The sequence below is a fragment of the Fusarium falciforme genome, chromosome 12 (genome assembly GCF_026873545.1).
Source record: "Fusarium falciforme chromosome 12, complete sequence".
Classification (NCBI taxonomy): domain Eukaryota; kingdom Fungi; phylum Ascomycota; class Sordariomycetes; order Hypocreales; family Nectriaceae; genus Fusarium; species Fusarium falciforme.
This window is the reverse complement of record NC_070555.1, coordinates 1746193-1766421: the sequence shown is the minus strand read 5'-3', so window position 1 is coordinate 1766421 and position 20229 is coordinate 1746193. Positions and strand designations below refer to the sequence as shown.

The following is a 20229-nucleotide window of genomic DNA, read 5'->3' as shown; positions in this document are numbered from 1 at the left end:
ACCGCGTTATTGGCGTACGCGACTATTTGAGCCAACACCGCCCAGGATTGACCCGACAGAGCATTAACTCAGCCAAGTTCTTGTCTGTCTGTGATTACTATACCTTTGTCCTACACAATGAGTGACGAGCTGGTCATTGCCTCAACTCCGGTTGACGGAGTCAGAGTCCTCGCCTTTAACCGGCCAACTAAGCGCAACGCTCTCTCCCAGCAGCTGATTACCGTGTTTCTGGAACAGCTACAGGAAGCATCCCGGGACCGTGGCGTGCGAGTCATTGTTGTCACTGGCAGCAAAAGTTTCTTTTGCGGTAAAGAGCCCACATCCCACCCATGCACATCTACACTGCCATGCCCTGCCCATGCCCTGCTCCACACACCAGGGGTACCACCACCCCGGCACTTGCGAAAGTTGACTGACGTGCGAGTAGCGGGAGCCGACATCAGCGAGATCTCGGCTCTCGATGCGGAGGCCGCGCGGGGTCGTCGATATCTAGAGGATCTATGCACGGGCATGAGATCCGTGCGGAAGCCCGTCATTGCGGCAGTTGAGGGAATGGCGGTGAGTGGCATATACCCTATTTCGAGAGCAGATCTTTTGTTCACAGACAGAACAAAGAGACTAGCCTCGGATCTAATGTGGAGTACCATGTACTGATGATTGACAGCTCGGTGGTGGCTTCGAGGTCGCTTTGATGGTGAGTCGTGATCTGAGCTCCCCCCCCCCCAAATACAGCTGACAGCTGAACCCTGACGTTGAGGCGTCGTCCCAACCCAAGACATGCAGAGAGACACGAATGATGCTTGCTGACAATGCCCACCACCGTCACAGTGCGACCTCATCTTTGCCGCTCGAGATAGCCGCTTCGGCCTGCCGGAGGTCACCATTGGTCTCATCCCCGGCGCCGGAGGCACCCAACGACTGACCAACGCCGTGGGCAAGTTCAAGGTGTGTTGGCACTGCATCTCTTGGCTCCGGGACGGGAAGCTGATATTTTTCCACTCTAGGCAATGCAGATGATCCTCCTCGGGAGGCCCATCTCGGCAGACGAGGCCCGTTCCGCTGGACTAATCGCCGACATCTACGACAGCGGGAGCGTGTTGCACAACGTGCTCGAGACGGCAAAGAGCCTCGCCGCGCTGAGCCCCACGGCTCTGTCCTTCGCCAAGGAAGCGATATGCAGATGCAAGTACCCGGCACAGCACCCGGTCGCCTCCCTTGTTTGATATTCCGGCGCTGACACGGTACCTAGCGGATGATCTTGGATGTGATCACGACTTTGAGAGGAGCTTGTATTACACGGCGTTTAGCACGGCTGATAAGGAAGAGGGTGTGAGGGCGTTTCTTGAGAAGAGGACACCCGAGTGGAAGTCCAAGTAGCCTATTTCGGTCTTGTTTTTGATACTTGAAAGGATCTTTTGTTTGGTCACACAATGAGTAATGGGCTTTTTGAGTGGGGGTTGACGGGATATCTCTGTCTGAATGTTACGTCAATGCCCAGGTTTATGGTGCATGGTCGTTCCGTTGGTGTTTGATGCAACGCGTTACCAGGGACCTTGGGCATCGGAATGGTCCCTGTTAGGAAGGTCTTGATAAACTTTGGCCATAACCTGTATCTGGTCGTAACCAGAAGTTGCACTGACCGATGCTTAAAGGAAATGCCGCGGAGGTATACGACTGAATGGAAGGTGGTATTGCACGAGGCCATCTGGACTGATGGCGTAGGTAGCATTTTTATCAATTGGTAGCATTTTATCTTCAACAGCCTTGAATTTGAGGCGGCACGGCGCGTCCCGTCGGAACCGAGTCCCGTGTCCCCGATGCGATAACACCAGGAAATTGCGTTGCGTTGCGTTCGGGCAAATAACCTTAATTGTCTATATTTTCTCGGACTATAATACACTAGATGAATTGCCTCAAATGGATCGTGAACATGGTTTCTGCCTTGGAAATGCAAAATGCTGTTTTGACAATGCATTGCTCGGAGTCGGTTGTAGACATTCGAACCCAAGACGCCCCCCCCACTGGTTGTTGGTTGACTTGGCGAGTGGAGCGTTCACTAGAACAGGGCTGATGGAGTCGAAAAGGCCGAGACCGAGCCTTCTTGGAAAGCGCCATTGACAAGGAAACATCTCATTCGTGATGATTCAGATCGGGGCCCATACTCAGCTAGACACGGCTCGTAGCCCTCTGGCGATTTTGGGGAACTTTGTCTCGCTTGCGGATCTAGCCGACGTCACTTTTTGCTTCCAATGTCAATAGACTTGACGGTTACTGTGGAACTGGGTTTCTCCCTAGATATGCCGTGGTTTCAACATTTCTCTATTGCCTTGCAATTCGTTCCGCAGCATTTTAAGCGGTTTTTAATTCATTCCTCTCCATAACAATGCAATTTCATCTTTGACAGTATTGAACTCAGAGCCCACTGGCAACGCTAGTGGTGTCTTTCCGCTTGCTAAAGGGAACTAGTCGCAAAGGATGGATCGAACTAAAGAATGAATGCCCTCGTCAACAAGTACAGATATAGCCATGATAATTGAGAAGACTAATGTCTCATAACTCTTGAAAGCCTCTAGAACAAACAAGCAGATTCCAGGGATCAAGATAGACGAATAAACCTAGGATTGCTGTGCCCGTATAGGTTAGCATGGCATCAAATGAAATGGGCTTTCCACCAAGGCTTAGCCCTCAGATTTCACATAATTCAAGTTCCGGCATATATTTGTTATACAAACGAATATCATGGTCTACTTCGGCTTCCTGGCTCTTGATCAAAGGAAGCATACACAAGTTGAACTTCACATGTCGGGCCATCATCAACCTTCTATCACAGACCTAGAAGCAGCTCGAGGCAAAAAAAAAAAAAAAATCACCTACTGGGGTCGGGAAGATGTTTCCTTACATTACCTACCTAACTCACTGAATAGGAGTGGATCTATGTTGTCCTTGCGGACTGTGAGATCAGACCCTCCAGCTCATTCCTCAACTCACTCTCATCCAAATTCTGAGATTGAGCTCGCGTGCATCAATAGGTAATTCGATACTATATGATCTTCATCCTCGACTTTATTCATCTTTGGAATGTTTTACACGTTTTATCTGTTCCAGAAACCAAAACCCATGTCTAGTCTCTACATCAACCTCGGTCAAATCGGCCCATCTACATTCCTGTTGCCGAGACATATCCGCATCAGATTTTCCCATCTGATACAGGTAGGAATCTCGTTTAGAAAACGTATGACTATGAAACTTAGCAATATTTCACAAAATTTGTTGTGGGCGTGTACTTACCAGATCATGCCAGGCCACTCCGGCATATTCCGATTCACTCTTTCCGTAGTGCTCGAACCCAAGCTTCTGGTAGTAAGGGACAAGACGGTCGTAGGTGAGAATCGAGACTCTCTCAGCCCTGCCAGCCTTCTTCATCTGGCCGATATACGCCGCCATGAGCCCCTTGCCGAAACCAGACCTCTGGTACTTGGGCGAGACGGCTAGTGAGTGCAGTGCAATCGTCGTGCCATTCTTTTTGTGACCAACCTCGTAGTCGGCTTGCGGGTTGGCCTTCCACCCGGGCGGACAAGCCATGTCCTCATCCCGCACAGGCTTGTTTGTCGACATTGTGGAAATGACGTGTCCAATCAGGACATCGTCGTCTGAGGCACCCTCGGTGATGATGGGGATGTCCTGAGGGGCTTGAGCGGGTAAATCTGCTCCAGCGCGAAGGAAAAGGCCGACGCAGAGCTCGGGACAGACGGTCAAGCGGTACTCGATCTAGAACACGGTTGGTGAAGGACTCTACACGTCATCGTTTAGGCGCTACCTTTTCACGAGTGGCCGCCTCTGCGGGCGGGAACGCTGCCGTCTCGACGACGAGAGACCGTTCGAGGTCGTTGATGTTAAGCTGTCGGATGTAAAGCGCCATTGTGAGTGTAGAATGCGTCGATGTTATTCTCTTCTTGCCGATGAACGAGGCTATTTTGAAGCTAGCTCGGTTATCTTTATATCATCGTCTTGATGCATCGAGTGGGGTTGCTTCAGTGGGGCATGTCGTCAAAGGCGCCCTTAAATTGAGCACTGTCTCCTCACATGGTGAGATGAAGCCCTATAATCGGAAGAATGATGTAAATGAGACTCGAAGGAAAAAATTCGGTTTTCTGGCTCTATATGAGGTCGTCTTAAAAATTTCGATGTCGAAACCTTGCTTTGCCGCGTTGGGTAGCGTCATATTTAGTCATGTTGATACTCTACCAGAAGTCTCACTCCTCACTGATGCATCTAATTCTCTTTTTAGCTCTGTTATTAGACTACCAATCGAATGAATAGGAAGATAGAGGCGGGGCAAGTGCATCGAAATGGTGGCAGCCTTTCTTGATACACACATAGGATTCAGCTGCCAAATATAGAATCAGCTCAAGCTCAGATATCCCTTGCCCTGTTAAAATCCTCTGAAAACAAGAAAAGCAGGGTCTCGAAAAGGCCAGGCCTTCCATGTACCTCGAGGTACTGGTGACAAGCAATGACTTTCCATCGAGCCTCGTAAAGGTTGCAGCAAGACAGCTGTCCGTCCGAGCGCGCGAACAGACATCCGCCATCCATCAGCCCTCGGGATTTCTTGAAATGGACGAGAATAACGGTTTTTCTTCACGTGAATTCCATTTATGGACTTTGAGTTTACTGGCCGCCTTTCGCCTTCCTCAAATGGGCGTCGTCGTCATGTTGGCCGCAAGACGGAGGCGGACAAAGTCCTCCGTGTCGCTCCTTGGTAGATCAAAGCTGAATGCTGCTGGACTGACTGCAAAGGTGCCTACCCAACGAAGGTGGACATTACCGCAGACAGAATATCGGTGAGGAAATTGAATACTCGGACTGCGTAGATTGGTTATCGATAAATGGTCGTCATTAGAGTTCAATAGCTCCCTGCTTCAACATCCGGAGATGCACTGACATTTTAAGGCAGAGCAACATCAGAAAGGCTACGTGTAAAGAGATAAGAGGCTATGAATCAAGGCCAAATGACCGTTCCCCAGCCATGCCATTGACCGGTATCGTATGATTTTCCAGTCTTCTGATTGATCTTCAATGCAAGAGTGGTCATGCACCCGCTGTCACTTGGACGGACGCCACATGGCTGAGGCTTGCAGATGTCTGCCAATAGTGCCACGATATGTGCACATTGGATAGTCCGTGTGTTGCTGGTAGGAAACGTGATAGGGTTGTATTGTCAGCAGTGATAGGACCCTGCTTGTCGTATCGCTTACCGTCGGATTGGTCTCTTGCGTCACGGAGATGCCAGATGGGTCTTTGACTGGCTGTATAACTTGGCATATCGTGAATTGTACCCTTGATGGCCTTTTATAGGACTAGAGTAATAGAAGTTATGAAAGTTTTTATTCCTACGATGTTTTCATACTGGTGAGTTCACCTTGATGTGAATAAGTGTTGGCAGTTTTGAAAACTCTCAAGTGATGCGAGGCTCCTAAAACCTCACCAATAATAGCCCATGAAGGAAGAGATTCAACTATAGAGCATGATCTTGACATCACAAGAGCCTATCAGGTCAATTCGAGCACCGTATCATGAAAGGTGGTCAAATGTATTTTTTAATGAAGAAAAATGCGAAGATGTTGGGTAGTTTAATACCCACAAGGCAGGTCATCGAAGCCATGATCAACTCGTCAACATGAATTCGCTACATAAGCTGCTCTACCGTCCATATTGTTCCCTCGTAACAGAGTTCATAAAGGTCGTTTGGGCAAGTCGGAAAGTGTCAGGCTGCACACTCGAACCATTGGGGTTGAAGTAAAAGTTCTCTCCGTAGCCACCTCCCGCCCTGTAGACAGGCCACTTCTCAACGCCGCGGACTTAGTTGGTTAGCCAAATTGTTTCAACTGGGAGATTTGGAGAGGTTATCTTACTGCCGTGGTTGTTGGGGTCGAGATCGTTGATGAAGCTGATCCACATGCGAGTGACGAGCTTGGCCAGCTGGAGGACCTCCTTGGAAGCACCAGTCAGAGGGCTCTGACCCTTGCCATAGCCGAGGCCGATCCTGTTGTAAAAGACGTAGCCAATCTCGGTGAAGTGAGGAGTACCAAAGAACTCAACTACAAGGACATGGTTAGCTTGGAGCAATGTAAGATGCTGGTGTACACTCACAGTTCTGGGTGTTGGGCGACTCGAACAAGTACGAGTACGCAGTAGCTCCGTGCTTGGACCAAGCATCAGTCCTCAATCGCCTCCACGAAGTGAAGAGCTGATCAGACTGTAGAGCAATGACGCGCTTGAACTGTGCTCCGACAGGGCCATCAGGCCTCACGCGATATGCAGCGGGCAGACCGAGCGCATCAACGTTGGGGTACAGAGCCATAAGGATATCGATAGTCTCCGCATCCGGACCGGCCGAGGCGATGAGGCTCCTGACCTCCTCGTCGGTATTGAGGCCCCAGTTTCCGAAGAGCGTACCCTCGTCGGCGTTGGTGCCAAGCAGGATAGGCACCTTGGTGAACTTGCCCTCCTCAAGAAGCGTTGACGAGTAGTCGGGAATGAAATCTCCATCAACAACAGGATAAAAGTTACCGGGAACCAGGGCACTCGTCGCGTTGAGCTTATCGACAGGAACATCTCGCAGGCAGGCAATCTTGTCCTTCTCCTTGTCACATCCGACGGCCTTGACGATGGTGTCGTAGCGCTTCTGGGGGTTAGTCAAGTTCTTCATGTCCGTTCCATCAGCGCCAGATTGGGCAATGATTCCGTGGAAAAGGCCCTCATCCTTTCCTCCGAAAGCGGTAGCCTGGTAGCCGACGTTGCCACCTCCGGCACTCTCACCCCAGATGGTGATCTTGTCAACGTCGCCGCCAAAGGCAGCAATGTTCTCCTTGATCCAGTGCAGGGCGATGCGCTGGTCCTTCAGACCGAGGTTGGCGATACCGGCGTCCATAATGTCCTTGCTGGCCATGAAGCCCCAGAAAGACAGTCGGTCTGCTAAGTATTAGCCATCAAGCTACTGGAAATTAGTCAGAACACTTACAGTCGACCGAGACAGCAAGGAAAGGCTTTCCCATCTTCACAGATTCTTCGACGATGAAGCTCAGGTTGTAGACGCCGTTGGCGCTGTAGTCCATAGACCAGCCTCCACCGTGGATGAAGACGCCAACTGGTAGTGGCTTGTCATTCTTACCACGTCCTGACTTTGCCGGGCGGACAATGTTCAGGGTCAGACAGTCCTCGCCGAGGGTGTGCGGCCAAGCAGGGCTGTTCTGTACGATGTCAGTAACTATTGCACTGATGGTTATGGTGAAGATGACTTACTCCGTATCCGACGCAAGAGTCAGCATACTCGGTTGCCTTTCTGGTCTTGAAGGTTGTGTTCAAGGGCTGAGGGTTCTGGAAACGAAGAGACCCTACAGGTGGTTGGGCGAAGGGAACACCAAGGAAGAGATCCTGGTTATATGAAGCAACGTATTTGCCCTCATAGGTACCGTTCTTGACCTGCACAGTGGGCGGCTGTCTGGCAGCAGCACAGACAGCACCATCGGCAAACACGAGGGCCACCGTGACAAGTTTTAGAAGAGAAGCCATCGTGTAACTACCCCGGATGTGAGGATGCAGCTCCCAGTTCCAAGCGGCTGGGTCACTTTACTTTATAGCTTCATGACATGCGCCCTATTGTCTCCATATTGCGTCGTTACAATCCTGGCAATCCGAGTATAACTAGGATTGCGGATTATTGTAGCCGAGTATCCCCGGACAAGTGCGTGATGCTGAAGATCATTGATGGAGCATGCTAGCCATTCTCTCCATAGCGCTCGACTTGGATTTGCGGAGAAGGCGCTACAGGTTTCCAAGGACGTCATATTCAATGTGAGCGTAGTATCCATCGATTCTCCGTCCAGTGGTGGTGGTCTTTGTCACCTCGCATTGACTTTTGCCAACCTTGCTCGCCCCATTTGCCGAGGGTAACTGCCGCTCTACCAGGTACGCCAGGGTCAGCTTGACCGACGCAGGTCCCTTTGCCTGACTAAGAGTGACCCGATTGAACGGACATAGCTGCCCATGGGGAAAGGAACTCTTAAGTTGCGGGGGGTAGCTACGGTCATGGGGTTGATGAAGACTTCTCCGCACGTGGTGTGATAAATCAGGACGAGCTGATGGAGGAGAAGATGCCCTTTTAAGTCTTCGGAACCCATCAGGCAATCCGGAACGCACAAATGGCGTCCGGTCCGAGAGGTGAAGGCTCGGGATCCACGTGCTAGCAAGATATAGGAATGGTCTGTGGCTCGCTTCTGCAAGGGTACCAGCGAAAGCGCTTAGGTTTGCCCGACTAGGAGTTTCAGGCCCAGGTTCATGACTAGGGCCAACACGAACGGTGCTTCAAGCTTCTAGATTCACTCCAACAGTTGGAGACGAAAAACTCGTATTGGACGAACCAAGACCCGCTCTCCTCCAGGGGCTGAAGACGAGAGGTGAGAACCCAATCGGAAGGCAAAACCTGCTCTCTCCGCATCCCGAAAACAAGCTTAGCGGGAGTCGGTTTCTTCCTTGCGGGGAAGATCTGGGGTTGAGTTTGACTTTGCATGTTTTTTTATATATCACCAAAATCTGCGCATTGATGTTGATGCCATCATCATCCAAGGTTGCATCTTCATCTGAGCAATAGCAGCATCAACCATGAGTAAAGACATTGAGCCAAAGGCCCCAGAGGCTATTCAGCTGGAGGAGATGCCTAAGAGCGCGGTTGCGGCTCTTCCTCCCAGCAGGGCCAATGAGAACCTCGTCTGGCACGACTTTTGGGAGAACCGACGCGTCTTGATGTTCTGTAAGTGACCTTGACCAAAAACGCGCGTCATTCACCAAACTGACCGCCAAGGCTTGATCATCTACCTTCTTCCCGTCAACTTTGGCTATGAAATGTCCATGACAGGAAAACTCCTCGCCGTTACTCCTTTCGCCAAAAAGTTCGGATACCAGGCTGGTGAGACCTGGGTCGTCGCCGCTCACGACCAGCAAATCCTCAACGCCGCCGCCACTGTTGGAATTTTCACCTCTGCCTTTGCGACCGGTATCGTCAGCGACTTTATCGGCCGAAAGAAGACCATCATCGTTGCCTGTGTCATCTGCCTCGGAGGAATCATTGTTCAGTACTTTAGCAAGTCCATCCTGATGCTGTTTGCCGGCAAGGTTGTTTCGACATTTGGATTCGGTCTTGGCCATTCGCTTGGTCCTGTTTTCGTCGCTGAGCTTGCGCCTATTAAGATGCGAGGTTTGTGCTTGGCTCTTCTGGTAAGTATTCTCGAAAACGCCAAGTGCCAAGTGTCCTATGCGTGGTGCTAACAAATCTAGAACACCATGATCACTCTTGGCCAATGGCTCAACTCGCTCGTTGTCTTTGCCTGCAAAAAGGATCCCTCGGACATGGCCTGGCGTATCCCCCTGATCACCCAGGTCATCCCTCCCGGACTTCTTCTTCTCAACCTCTTCTTCCTTCCCGAGTCTCCCACGTGGCTTATCATCAAGGGCCGCCGCGACGATGCCGCCAAGGCATTCCGACGGTTCAACGGTGACGGATTTGATGTGGACGCTGCCATGGCTATTGCGACCGTTGCCATTGCTAAGGAGGAGGAAGCCAAGAAGGCGCAGGAGAACAGCAAGTGGCTTGAGTGTTTCCAGGGCACCAACCTTCGACGAACCACCATTATCATCATGGTGTACCTCTCGCAGCAGTTTATCGGTATCGGCTTCATCAACGGTTATCTCACGTACGTTCCTAAGATCAACAACCGAAGCTTACAGACTAACAATTAATAGATACTACTTCCGTCTTGCCGGCGTCAACGATCCCCTCGCTATCGGTCAAATCGCCTATGCCATTCAGCTCGTCGGAAACATGTGCTCGTGGCCGCTCATCGATCGCCTGGGACGACGACCTCTGATTGTTGGTGGATGCTTCGTCATGACTGGTCTCTTGCTCGTGATCGGTGGAATCAGCACCATTGGCACCGGTCCCAGCTTGTCCGCGACTGTCGCTTTCATGGTGATCTGGGGTTTCCTGTACCAGGCCACCCTGGGCGCTGTCGCCTACAGTGTCGGTGGTGAAACCGCCAGGTGAGAATCTCATCAATTTACCTAGGAGGCAAAGCTAACATGTTTCAGTGTCCAACTCCGACAAAAGACCTACAGTATCAACATCATGGTCTCGACCGCCTTCTCCTGCCTTGTCTCCCAGGTCATGCCCTACCTCATCAACACCGATCAGGCCAACCTCGGCGGCAAGGTCTGCTTCGTCTTCTTCGGTCTCTCGGTGCCCATGTGCGTTTACCTCTACTTCTGCCTTCCCGAACTCAAGGGTCGCAACTACGCCGAGGTCCAGGAGATGTTCGAGAACCGCGTTCCTGCTCGCAAGTTCAAGTCGTATGTTGCCGAGGTTGCTCTGGTCAACGACAACAGGGAGGAAGGAAAGGCTTAATTGGAAGGTTCCAATTGTTAAATAATACCCGTATACAAGATCTGCGAGGTGGGTTGGTACTGGCTTAGCTTGCAGGCATTTGTTCAAAGCGATCAGATACATAGTAATGCAAAAGAGAGATCTTGATCGAAGTAGAAACTGGGGACTTCAGTGAAAGAGACAATCTATTCTGCCGCCCCGTGACCCTAATCTACCTCAATTCCACTCTTCCAGCGCTTCTCAATCATCCGTCTTGAGCGGCTTCCGACCATACACCATGTGCCTATCACGCATCTGGTTAGCACTGCCTGTAGTAACAACCCCGACGCACTCACATGTCTCCACTGCCGAGGTGTTTGGGATTTCGGATAATAGCCCGCATCTGGGAAACAATATCGTCAACCTTCTCGCGACTCCAACCAAGAATCTGTCCAATCGGGTACAAGGCAAAGCCATCCAAGCTCAAGTCCATGTACAAGCCAACAAATTGGCCTTCCTTCTTGAGTCTCGCCTCCTTTGGCCAGCTGCTGAGGGGAATCGTGATGATCTTGTGCACAATGTCTTCGAACCCTGCGTCTCGGGCCGACTCCTCCATAATGCCATCGGTGACGCGAAAGGTCCGGCCGATCTTGTCGCCGGCATCGAAGAAGAGCTCGGCCCATTGCTTGAAGGTTCTAAGACGACGTGAGCTCGGTTACTTACACTCTTTCACAGAGGTACTCACTCGTTCTCAGCCACCGACTTGGGGTTCTCACACTTCAAGTGGATATTGGGCTCGATATGCTGGAACCAACCACCAGGCTTCAGAAACTTGAACATCTGCCTATATAGCTTCGGCCAGTCATCAAAGGCACCATGCATATAGCGAACATGTATAAAGTCGAATGAGGCAGGCTCAAAGGTCCAGTCCAGCTGAGCATCGTCGATCTGAAACTTGACATTGGGCGGCGTCCAGGATGGCTGGGTAGGTGAGATATCGACGCCGATGACCTCGGCAGATGGGAACTTGTCGGCCATATCACTGACTGGTTAGCAAGGCTCTTGATCCGGGTAGGGTGAGACTGACGTGGCCCATATTCCGGTTCCCGTTCCGACATCCAAGATGCGCTACTTGGTGGTCAGAACATGCATGTCTCGGCATGAAACCTTCTCACCTGGGGATTGTCGCCAAGTGGAACAGCGTACAGCTTGTCATCCAACATCATGGTGAGCCACTCGTGCCTACACAACAGTTAACGGATCGACCCGTAGTGAACAGTCAGTGAGACTTGCGCTACGTCAAATGCCTCGACATGCTTTTCGTCATTAGGTGCCCTTGGATGAGTTAGTATCGCTAGTTCGAGGTGTGAAGATTAATACGGGTGATTACCAATAGTCTGTTGTGTTGGAGCTCTGGTAGGTTCGTCCTTGTATCTTTCGATACTCGTAAATGCTCGAGGATGCCGATGCCGTGGACGAGAAGGTGCTGATCTCACGGTCAGTTCATGTTCCCTTTGCATACAATAAGGCTTTTGGACCTCTCCACATCATCACAAGTGTCATTGTCATCCCGGCCAGTGACCTCGGGGTCCTACACGAATTAGCACATGCCGAGGCTGCACTGGATGCCCGCGAGCGAGATGCATACGATGGCGATACCCTGGCGGGTCTGTTTCCCATTGCTCATTTCGGATAGTGTTTCCGCACGCTCTGGAACAACAATGGAGATGGAAAAACAACGCACAATACGACCGAGATGTCTGGTGAGCCATATAACCACGTCATGCTCCGTATAACCCCTCAGCCAAGGCTCCACGCGGGGAACCTGCCTCATTTGTGTTCAATAGCAAGGATAAAGTCATGTAACACGGGAACTTTCTAATGGCTCTGGTTGGCTAAATGCAATGCTACCCTAATCGATGACTTGATTTGCCGCTCTCGACGTACAGCAGAGTACCTTCCCTTTTAAAAGCATGCGGATGCCGACTCCTTTCCGTCGGGCAAGTTTCCTGAACCATGGATAATAAAGAGAAGTTCTATGCGTTTACTCCCGTGACCGTGATACCCCTTGGCGAACTTGGGATTATGCGCTGCGTCAACCTCTGAAACATGATGCCGACTATACCCGCCATTCCCGAGTGAAGACATTTAAAGGCCGCTGATAATATCCCTTACACCCGCGAACGAGAGCTCATCAAGAGTTTCTTCATAAAGCTGTTTCGTAAGACGCATGCCTTCACTCTTATATACGAGAGGCGGCATTCTAGGGAGCGAAACTTAGTTTAATCAATACAAGACAATAAAGTGCACGTGGCAGAAACTCACGGCTGATCTTTGGCATCTTCGATGTATTGTCCATGGGCCTGGTCACCAAGGGTGGTAACTGCGTTCACAATTGTGCGAGCTCCAACAGAGCATGTCCGACTGAATAAGAAGGAATAGATGTTGAAGGCGAGGCGGAGTGTGCCCTGAAACTCCCGTGAAATTTGTGAGTCGCCGCAGAGTCCCGGATTCGCGCAAGAGACGGTGACATCGGACGGAGACACATGCTGAGAGAGCTCAGACAGAAACAGCTGTCCGAGAAGCTTTGTTGTGCAATAGCGATCCATCAAATCCCATTTAGGCATCTTTTGTTTAAACGCTGATAGAAGAGGAGTTGTATTTCTCTCTTGAAATCTGGACCACGCGGCCATGTCGGATGATAGAATGCAAATCTGGCCAGGGCTGCTTCCGGTTCTCTTCCCCTTGGTGATGGGCAGCAATAATATTGCCAGGAGCATAGTGGACAGGAAGTTTACTTGAAAGCTTTCCTCAAAACCGGTTGCCGAGAATGATTCCTCTGCTTTCTGTACCCCGGCGTTGAGAACGGCGATATCGAGATGCTGCACGCTTTCGACGCGCTTTGCAAAGGTCATGATGGATTCGTTGGATAGCATGTCGAGTTTCCAGACTTCTACAAAGTCTGATGGAAGATCACGGCCATTACTGAGCTCCTGGAGGGCCCTTTCGCCCTTGGCTTCATCGCGTACCGCAAGGATGACTTTGCAGCCCAGATCGAGAAGCTGACGTGCTATTTCTAGTCCTAGCCCGGTGTTGGAACCTATGACTATGGCCGTCTTCCCACTTAAGTCTGCATCGCGACGTGAAACCATCGGGGGTGTGATGAAGAACTGGCGGTAGTAGAAATGAAGTTGACTTGCCCTCCACTCGGGCGAGATGTCAAAGGTCGTGGCCATGTTGATGAACTGCCTTCGTCTCTTGGAAGATGGAATTTGTTGGACATCTAGAATAAATAACTACAGTGTACATCATCCCGACCGGTTACGCAGGTGGCTGATTCATGCTTATTTTGTCTCCGCTCAAAACAGGGTTTGATCGACGACAAAGCTCCGAACCCTCCGTCACGAGGACGGCTTTGCTCCGTCACCGCCGGATATAACGACCCCGCTGTCAGTCTTTCTGTCCCCGTATAAATAACTACATTCTTCGCAATACTTACCCAAAGTAGGCTTCTGTATCTCGAAATATTGCGACACGGATCCTGAGGGTAGGTGAGAATGTGCGACTTACGACGATGCCCCCGCACAATGACCTGCATGACATAGTTGAAGCGTCGATCACATATCCCGCTCTGTCCGAATGGCAGCGGGTGTTAGACTGCGGTTGAACAAAGCGTTGGTTATCGCCCTTGATGGAGTCCGGCGAAAGTTGACGTGTACAACTTAAAGTCTGAACGTATTAGCAATATCTTCGACGATCTGCATCTATGAAAATGGATATTGCAATATCAATGACACATACCTTGAGCCACATCTCACATCAAATGCAAGTTGGTATCTAAGTGTCCTTTACAGACTTCAAGCTTTGTAAGGGAGGCCCAAGATACTGGGTGCCAGTTAGATGGCAACCCATCTATGTTGCTATGTGGTGTATCTGCATATGATATTCGGACCGTTGGATTAAACCTTCTCCTCAGTCGTCACAGATTCTTGTACAGGGCTCCCGACATGCCTCTGCCTGAGATTTCCAGCGTCATCATGTTCTGCGTCCCATCTGTCTACCTCGGCAAGAGGAACCTTGACCAGGCGGTGCGTGTTGGCGCCGTTCTGGTCGACTTCCAAAACCTCCGTCCGAATGACATAGCCCTTCCACTTGGGGATCAAGTAAATCCAGACAACATAATAGAGGTAGCATGTAATCATACTAGACGCATATCAGTGAGCGAACTCATCCAAGTCTAAAGATGAATAACTTACATTGCAATACCGACCACGCAATACGTTGCGTACCAGAAGCTGACTTCACCGGCGTAAGGGCCGCCCTTCGGTGGCCACCAGGGCATAGCGATGATGAAGACCTGGATGAGGATGAAGAAGATCAAAAGGGCGTCCCAGACCTTGAAGTCTCGGCGTCCTCTGCCGACACGCTTGTTATGGCGTCGGACAAGGTACAACCCGATGCCCAAGGCCAGATGGAAGAGACCGTCGGGATATGTCTTTAGACTGACGACTGTAAAATGTTAGAAAGAAAATACGACGGTTAGGGATGTGGATGAGTTGGGTATCAATCAACACCGATCAACCACCTTGAGGTAGACTTACCAAACTGGAAGGCATCACCCGCTGGAGGTGCAACAATCATGATAAATGTCATCCCCCACTTCAAGAGGTACGGTCCGAGAGGCGTTCCAAATGGCTTTGTTGAGACCCAGAAGGTGGTGAAAGGCAACACTCCTTGTCTACGCACAGTCAGTACTGGTAACCTACTCGGGACTATCAAAACTCACCGTCCGATTTCTCGAATCATTCTAGACTGTCCGATCAGAACGGCCAACAGATTGCCAAAGGCGCTGAGCAACACAAGAACATTCAGGGCAGTCTCAGCACCGCCAGTTCCGAAGACGGTGGTGAAGAAGACGCCAGCGGCAATCTCATCAGACTCGGCAAACTCTTTCTTGGGGACTGTCCAAAAGTTGGTCAGAATTCTAACATTTTTAACATCTGCAATTACTTACCAGCAGCAAAGTATGCAATATTGCAAAGCATGTAGAGAATTGCAACCACAAGCAGGGACAAGAAGCCGTGTTTCTTGATAGTTGGGATGGGCCGCTTGATCTCGTTGACCACGTTGAACGCGTTGGCGTAGCCACTGTATGAGAAGACAATGTTGACCAGAGCTGTTGAAAGGTCGTTGCCGTTGTCGGTGGTACCCGCAAAGGAGTCACGGAAGTTGGCCTTGGGGTCAGGGATGCTTGAAACATTGCCGCCAAGAATCACCAAACCAGTGATTGAAATGCTGGGACAAGTTAGAAAACATTCGGCCACACCATGGTCCATACTTACAAGACAAGAGTAATGATCTTGAGGAAACCGATGAAGTTGGTGGCCCACAAGGAGTACTTGTTGTGGGCAATGACGCCTTGGGGAGTTAGCATGCGCTCGCTTGATCATCATCGCTAGTATGAATGCATACAGATTACAGCAAGGGAGTAAGCAGCAATGGCTACTCCCTTCATCTGCCAATCAGATGGCACCTTGCCAGCAATTCTCCATACGTATCGAGACAGGACTGGAAGAGGTTGTCAGTCGACACAAGTCAAGGGGCTCTTTGGTCCAGCTCACCGATGGCGTTGCTGCTGCTAAAGGACAGGATGACAGACTGCACAGCAAAAGCGATTGGGAAGAAATGCTTTGGTCGAGGATACGCTTGCTCGAGATACACCACTTCTGATCCCGAGCGGTTGGGAAAGTAACTCGCAAACTCGAGATAAACACCGAAACCCGCGAGGGCCATGAGGAAGCCAATGAACCAGTAAATCAGGGCCAGGCCAATTGATCCGGTTTTGTTCAAAATCGTTCCAGCTGAGTGAAAGAGTTAGCGATTGGCTCACCCAGTGGACAGGACAACTACTTACGGGACGAAAAGATTCCAGATCCAACCATCTGGTTGACATTGAGGAAGATGATGGTGATCCATCCGACGTGGTATCCCAGCGGCGAATTGGACTCGACAGGGGCTCCAATTGCCTCTTGATACGAAGGCTTCGAGTCGTTCCCGCCCTGTACTCGAGTAAAAGCGAGGTTTCCATCGCGAAGGAGAGCCGGGTCTGAGCTGTCGGACGTGTAGTTGAGGTCACCCTCGCCAGCCGTAGTTACGGCTGGTTTAGCCTCTGACTTCGCACGCCAGCCAAGTGAGAGACCCATTATGACAGGTGGTTGCAGGAGAGCAAATGGACGATGGGATGCTGATCACAGGCAAAGAACAGACAGACGGCCATGGCTTTAATACGACCTGTGTAACGTACCTCCCTGCTACCAAGACTGTTGGCACTAGACGTCGATCTGCCAAGCATCGGGCCTTACTATACCGAAACATCAAGATTGGCTCCTGATTGCGTGACGGCTAGTGACCTTCCAGTCTGAGCGACCTTGTACGAAGCACGTCATGGATACTAGGCATGACGCCAAAGCTAGTGTTACATGACAAGGAGTCCCTGGGCCTGGATGAGCACCTACGAAAGAGGCACGCCCCGACAAATCGACGAGCAATGGTGTCTTTTCTAGAAGCAGGGCGTCTTTTCTTTCGCTCTTTGGAGTTTAGATTGAGCCGCACTCGTGGGAAGTCGTAGTGAGATCACCGTGGCTGCATCACACACATTGCGATCAAGTACGAAATCGGCCGCTTTGTGGGGACAATCTTATTAAGTCTAAAATCCCTTAAAATAAGCATATCCCCTTGTTCGACCGGCTTGGAACCCGACTCGTAACCGGCTCCCCTCCGACCGTTTGAAGCCCTCGACTCCACGGGGTTCGCCCGCCTTTTCTCTCCACAACAGGAGATATCGGACTTGTTTTGACACCGATTGGTCAGAATACCCAATGTCTCGGAAGGATCACATGTTGGAGGCGTCACTCTGCTTCAATCCTTTGCCAAGTTCATCTCGCTAGACCACACACTCTACCTCGCCTCTCTATGAGGAATCCCAAGACAAAAGGCCCGACAATAAGGTGAGATATAATGCTGTCTAGGCTCTGAATGGGTGGAAAATACAGGGCCAAGAGCGCTGGAATCCACCAAATAGAGAGGGCACGGGTCCGCCCAGATGATGCCATCGGGGCTATAGATTGAGTGCTTTGAGGAGAACCTAGTCACTGGGGAAAAGGTATTGGCCCGTGCCTTTTTTTAGCAGCTTCGTTAGGAATCATCTTACACTATTTCTCGATGCAACGTAACGGGAAATATCTAATACCACTTGAGAACCCACGCGGCCGTGGGTTCTGACCTTGCTAGTTCTCCCACGCCCTACGCATCAGCGTTGAACCCTGTACCGGCTATTCGCGGTTCTTCAGTGTCTTTCCACTTTGATTTGGGCATTTCCGCGTCGAATTTTCACCACCCCCACCACTGATATGACGGTTCGTCCAGCGCAATCATCCATCGTCGCCGCATAGCTTCACAACGACTTTCCCACAGGATGTATGCAACCTTTGACAGTCTCATCCATGATAAAGTCAATCCCATCCGCGAGTCCAGCGCCTTATATCTGCCGGACCTCAATCGATAATGAAAACCTCTCTTCACTTGCTTGCCACGCGGATCCGAGCTGCATTTGCCTAATTGTGTCCTAGGTGTTAGCAACAGTTATGAAGTCGCTGTGGCCTCTAAGATGTCTGCTCAGATACATAGCAGCTATACTGTCGCTTTATTGGACTGCAGGGCTCGGTTCTTACATAGTGCCTGTGAGTAGATGTGGACGAAACTGTACCATGTTACCACCTGCAAACCTCTTCTTGCCAGGCCAAGTTGGATTTTGAATTTCTTTTTGTCACTCAACCAAACACCTTGATATTTATGCCCGGACAGAAAAAGAAGTTCATTCTAAGGGGAGTTCTTTGCAATCTGACAAGAATCCGGAAACTCTGGCTTATGTAATCTTCAATATTTGCCTTCTCCAGGTTTCCCTCAAACTCAAATTACTTGACGTTCGACTCCCATTCAGTTACTCCCGGTACACGCCACTAACCCAACCCACGTTCCTGATACGAGGTTACGCCGACAAGACATTTACTATTCGCAAATATCGCTATTCCAGAGTCGACTCATACCCAGCCATGAGGAGTTCTGATGGTTGTTGGACTTGTCGCCTCCGGCGAAAGAAGTGTGATGAGATCCGGCCGGTGTGCGACACTTGCTCGGCACTCAACATCACCTGTTACTTCACCGAGGACAAACCCGAGTGGATGGATGGCGGTCCGAGACAAGAAGAAATGGCAGAAAAACTGCGAAAGGAAGTCAAAGAGCAAGCCTATCGACGCCGTCCAGTCCGAGAGCGCTTGCTGCATACGTCTCTACCACGAATTCCGCCTCGAGACCTCAACGATACACCATCGCGGCATAAATCTCTACCAGATGGTCAACCTGAGGCTAAACCATCTCTTGAAGTGACGCCTCATCCTCGACGAGGAACTGACTGCATCCTCACTGCAGGCAATGCCAACAATACTATAACCTTCAGCAGGCCCGACACTTTCCTTCTCACATTCTACCTGGATAACCTACTCCCTTTCTTGTTCCCCTTCTACAATCCTTCGCTACTCGAAGGTGGCAAAGCTTGGATCTTGGAAATGATGATAAGCAGCCCAGTGGTACGACAAGCAACCCGGTGCCAGAGTTCATACTTCTTCTCTCTTGCACAGGGGCAAGATGCAGATTGGAAGACTGTGCTCGAACAAACAAGGGATTCTTTTAGCATGCTAGGAAAGTCCCTACAAGTCATCCAGGGTTCCAATATCATGGAGCACGTCCATGGCGCTATTCGTATCTTAGCGGGCATTATGCAGCTCCAACGGTACGAGGCTTCTCTTCTGAGCTTTGATAACTGCCAGGCGCACCTTAACGGCGCCGTGGCTCTCTTCAAACAACTTCTCGATAACGCTGGATCATCTGATCCTCGGTCAAACTTCTCCGTGGTACTCAGTCGTCTAGGACCATCGTCACATATTGCAGAAAGGCTCGAGGTACCAAGCGCTGAACAATCCGCATTTCGCTTTTCTTCGGCTCTCTTGATGTTTGACGATATTGTTGCCAGCACGGTCCTTCAGCAGAAACCCAAACTTTATGAATACCACCAAAGTCTTCTCGATAATGTGGACGAGGCCGGTCCTGCGGTTGATCTAGAGAGGGTCGTCGGCTGTCAAAACTGGGTACTCGCCCAGACGGGAGAAATTGCTTCGCTAGACGCATGGAAGCAAAATTGCAAAAGAGCAGGGAATCTCGATATGATGGAAATGGTTCGTATCGCCAAGGCGATCAAAACCTCCCTGGAAACCCAACTCACTGGGCTCGAAGCGACCGAAAGCAAAGGTACAAACGAACGCCAAAGGCATTTGAATGTTCTCACAGGGTATGACGAGCAACAGTCAAAGACACGAGCTGCCCAGAGCTCCCTCGTCACCAAGATCTGGGCGCACGGAGCGCTTATCTACCTGTCTGTCGTTGTATCCGGCTGGCAGCCAGCGAGTGTCGATATCCGCTACAACGTCGAAGGCATACTCAAACTTGTCGAGAGCCCAGTTTTACCACGGGCTTTGCTGCGCACAATGGTGTGGCCATTCTGCGTCGCAGGCTGCCTCGCCGAGCCAGCGCAAGAGCGTCGTTTCAGAGCGATCGTCGAGGAACTGCAGCCACTAAGAGTTTTTGGCACAGTCTGCAAGGCACTCGAAATAATGGAAAAGGTCTGGAGAGATAGACAGGATACGGGGCGCGATCTGGCCACGTGCTTCAAAGGTCATGGGGATTTAGTGTTACTTGTTTGA

The 20229-nt window shown here is 50.6% G+C and overlaps 8 protein-coding genes across 8 annotated transcripts; 3 read left to right on the top strand and 5 right to left on the bottom strand.

Annotated features, from left to right (window-relative positions):
• Nucleotides 1–81: 81 nt before the first annotated feature.
• On the top strand, nucleotides 82–1377 carry NCS54_01433200 (Hypothetical protein; the record flags this gene model as incomplete). The annotated part of the gene is made up of 6 exons (XM_053159486.1): nucleotides 82–307; nucleotides 428–558; nucleotides 665–694; nucleotides 829–945; nucleotides 1005–1182; nucleotides 1250–1377. The coding sequence occupies exons 1-6, from the start codon at nucleotides 118–120 to the stop codon at nucleotides 1375–1377; spliced, it is 774 nt and encodes a 257-aa protein (XP_053015461.1). The 5' UTR covers nucleotides 82–117.
• Nucleotides 1378–3223: 1846 nt separating this feature from the next.
• Nucleotides 3224–3919, bottom strand: NCS54_01433100 (N-acetyltransferase domain-containing protein; the record flags this gene model as incomplete). The annotated part of the gene is made up of 3 exons (XM_053159485.1): nucleotides 3224–3238; nucleotides 3289–3768; nucleotides 3818–3919. 3 exons carry the CDS (start codon nucleotides 3917–3919, stop codon nucleotides 3224–3226), a joined length of 597 nt encoding a protein of 198 aa, XP_053015460.1.
• A 1781-nt stretch (nucleotides 3920–5700) lies between these two features.
• On the bottom strand, nucleotides 5701–7572 carry NCS54_01433000 (Carboxylic ester hydrolase; the record flags this gene model as incomplete). Its single annotated transcript, XM_053159484.1, has 5 exons — nucleotides 5701–5858; nucleotides 5913–6098; nucleotides 6151–6972; nucleotides 7022–7250; nucleotides 7303–7572. 5 exons carry the CDS (start codon nucleotides 7570–7572, stop codon nucleotides 5701–5703), a joined length of 1665 nt encoding a protein of 554 aa, XP_053015459.1.
• Nucleotides 7573–8661: 1089 nt separating this feature from the next.
• NCS54_01432900 (MFS domain-containing protein) lies at nucleotides 8662–10456 on the top strand (the record flags this gene model as incomplete). The annotated part of the gene is made up of 5 exons (XM_053159483.1): nucleotides 8662–8809; nucleotides 8861–9273; nucleotides 9334–9749; nucleotides 9799–10095; nucleotides 10144–10456. 5 exons carry the CDS (start codon nucleotides 8662–8664, stop codon nucleotides 10454–10456), a joined length of 1587 nt encoding a protein of 528 aa, XP_053015458.1.
• Nucleotides 10457–10675: 219 nt separating this feature from the next.
• NCS54_01432800 (Hypothetical protein) lies at nucleotides 10676–12101 on the bottom strand (the record flags this gene model as incomplete). The annotated part of the gene is made up of 9 exons (XM_053159482.1): nucleotides 10676–10718; nucleotides 10771–11109; nucleotides 11160–11456; nucleotides 11502–11542; nucleotides 11590–11656; nucleotides 11708–11749; nucleotides 11805–11900; nucleotides 11953–12005; nucleotides 12063–12101. The coding sequence occupies 9 exons, from the start codon at nucleotides 12099–12101 to the stop codon at nucleotides 10676–10678; spliced, it is 1017 nt and encodes a 338-aa protein (XP_053015457.1).
• Nucleotides 12102–12562: 461 nt separating this feature from the next.
• On the bottom strand, nucleotides 12563–13650 carry NCS54_01432700 (Hypothetical protein; the record flags this gene model as incomplete). The annotated part of the gene is made up of 2 exons (XM_053159481.1): nucleotides 12563–12677; nucleotides 12740–13650. The coding sequence occupies 2 exons, from the start codon at nucleotides 13648–13650 to the stop codon at nucleotides 12563–12565; spliced, it is 1026 nt and encodes a 341-aa protein (XP_053015456.1).
• A 723-nt stretch (nucleotides 13651–14373) lies between these two features.
• Nucleotides 14374–16617, bottom strand: NCS54_01432600 (Hypothetical protein; the record flags this gene model as incomplete). The annotated part of the gene is made up of 9 exons (XM_053159480.1): nucleotides 14374–14617; nucleotides 14671–14923; nucleotides 15016–15152; nucleotides 15201–15375; nucleotides 15429–15709; nucleotides 15757–15832; nucleotides 15887–15982; nucleotides 16036–16275; nucleotides 16329–16617. 9 exons carry the CDS (start codon nucleotides 16615–16617, stop codon nucleotides 14374–14376), a joined length of 1791 nt encoding a protein of 596 aa, XP_053015455.1.
• A 1908-nt stretch (nucleotides 16618–18525) lies between these two features.
• NCS54_01432500 (Zn(2)-C6 fungal-type domain-containing protein) lies at nucleotides 18526–20229 on the top strand (the record flags this gene model as incomplete). The annotated part of the gene is made up of 1 exon (XM_053159479.1): nucleotides 18526–20229. The coding sequence occupies one exon, from the start codon at nucleotides 18526–18528 to the stop codon at nucleotides 20227–20229; it is 1704 nt and encodes a 567-aa protein (XP_053015454.1).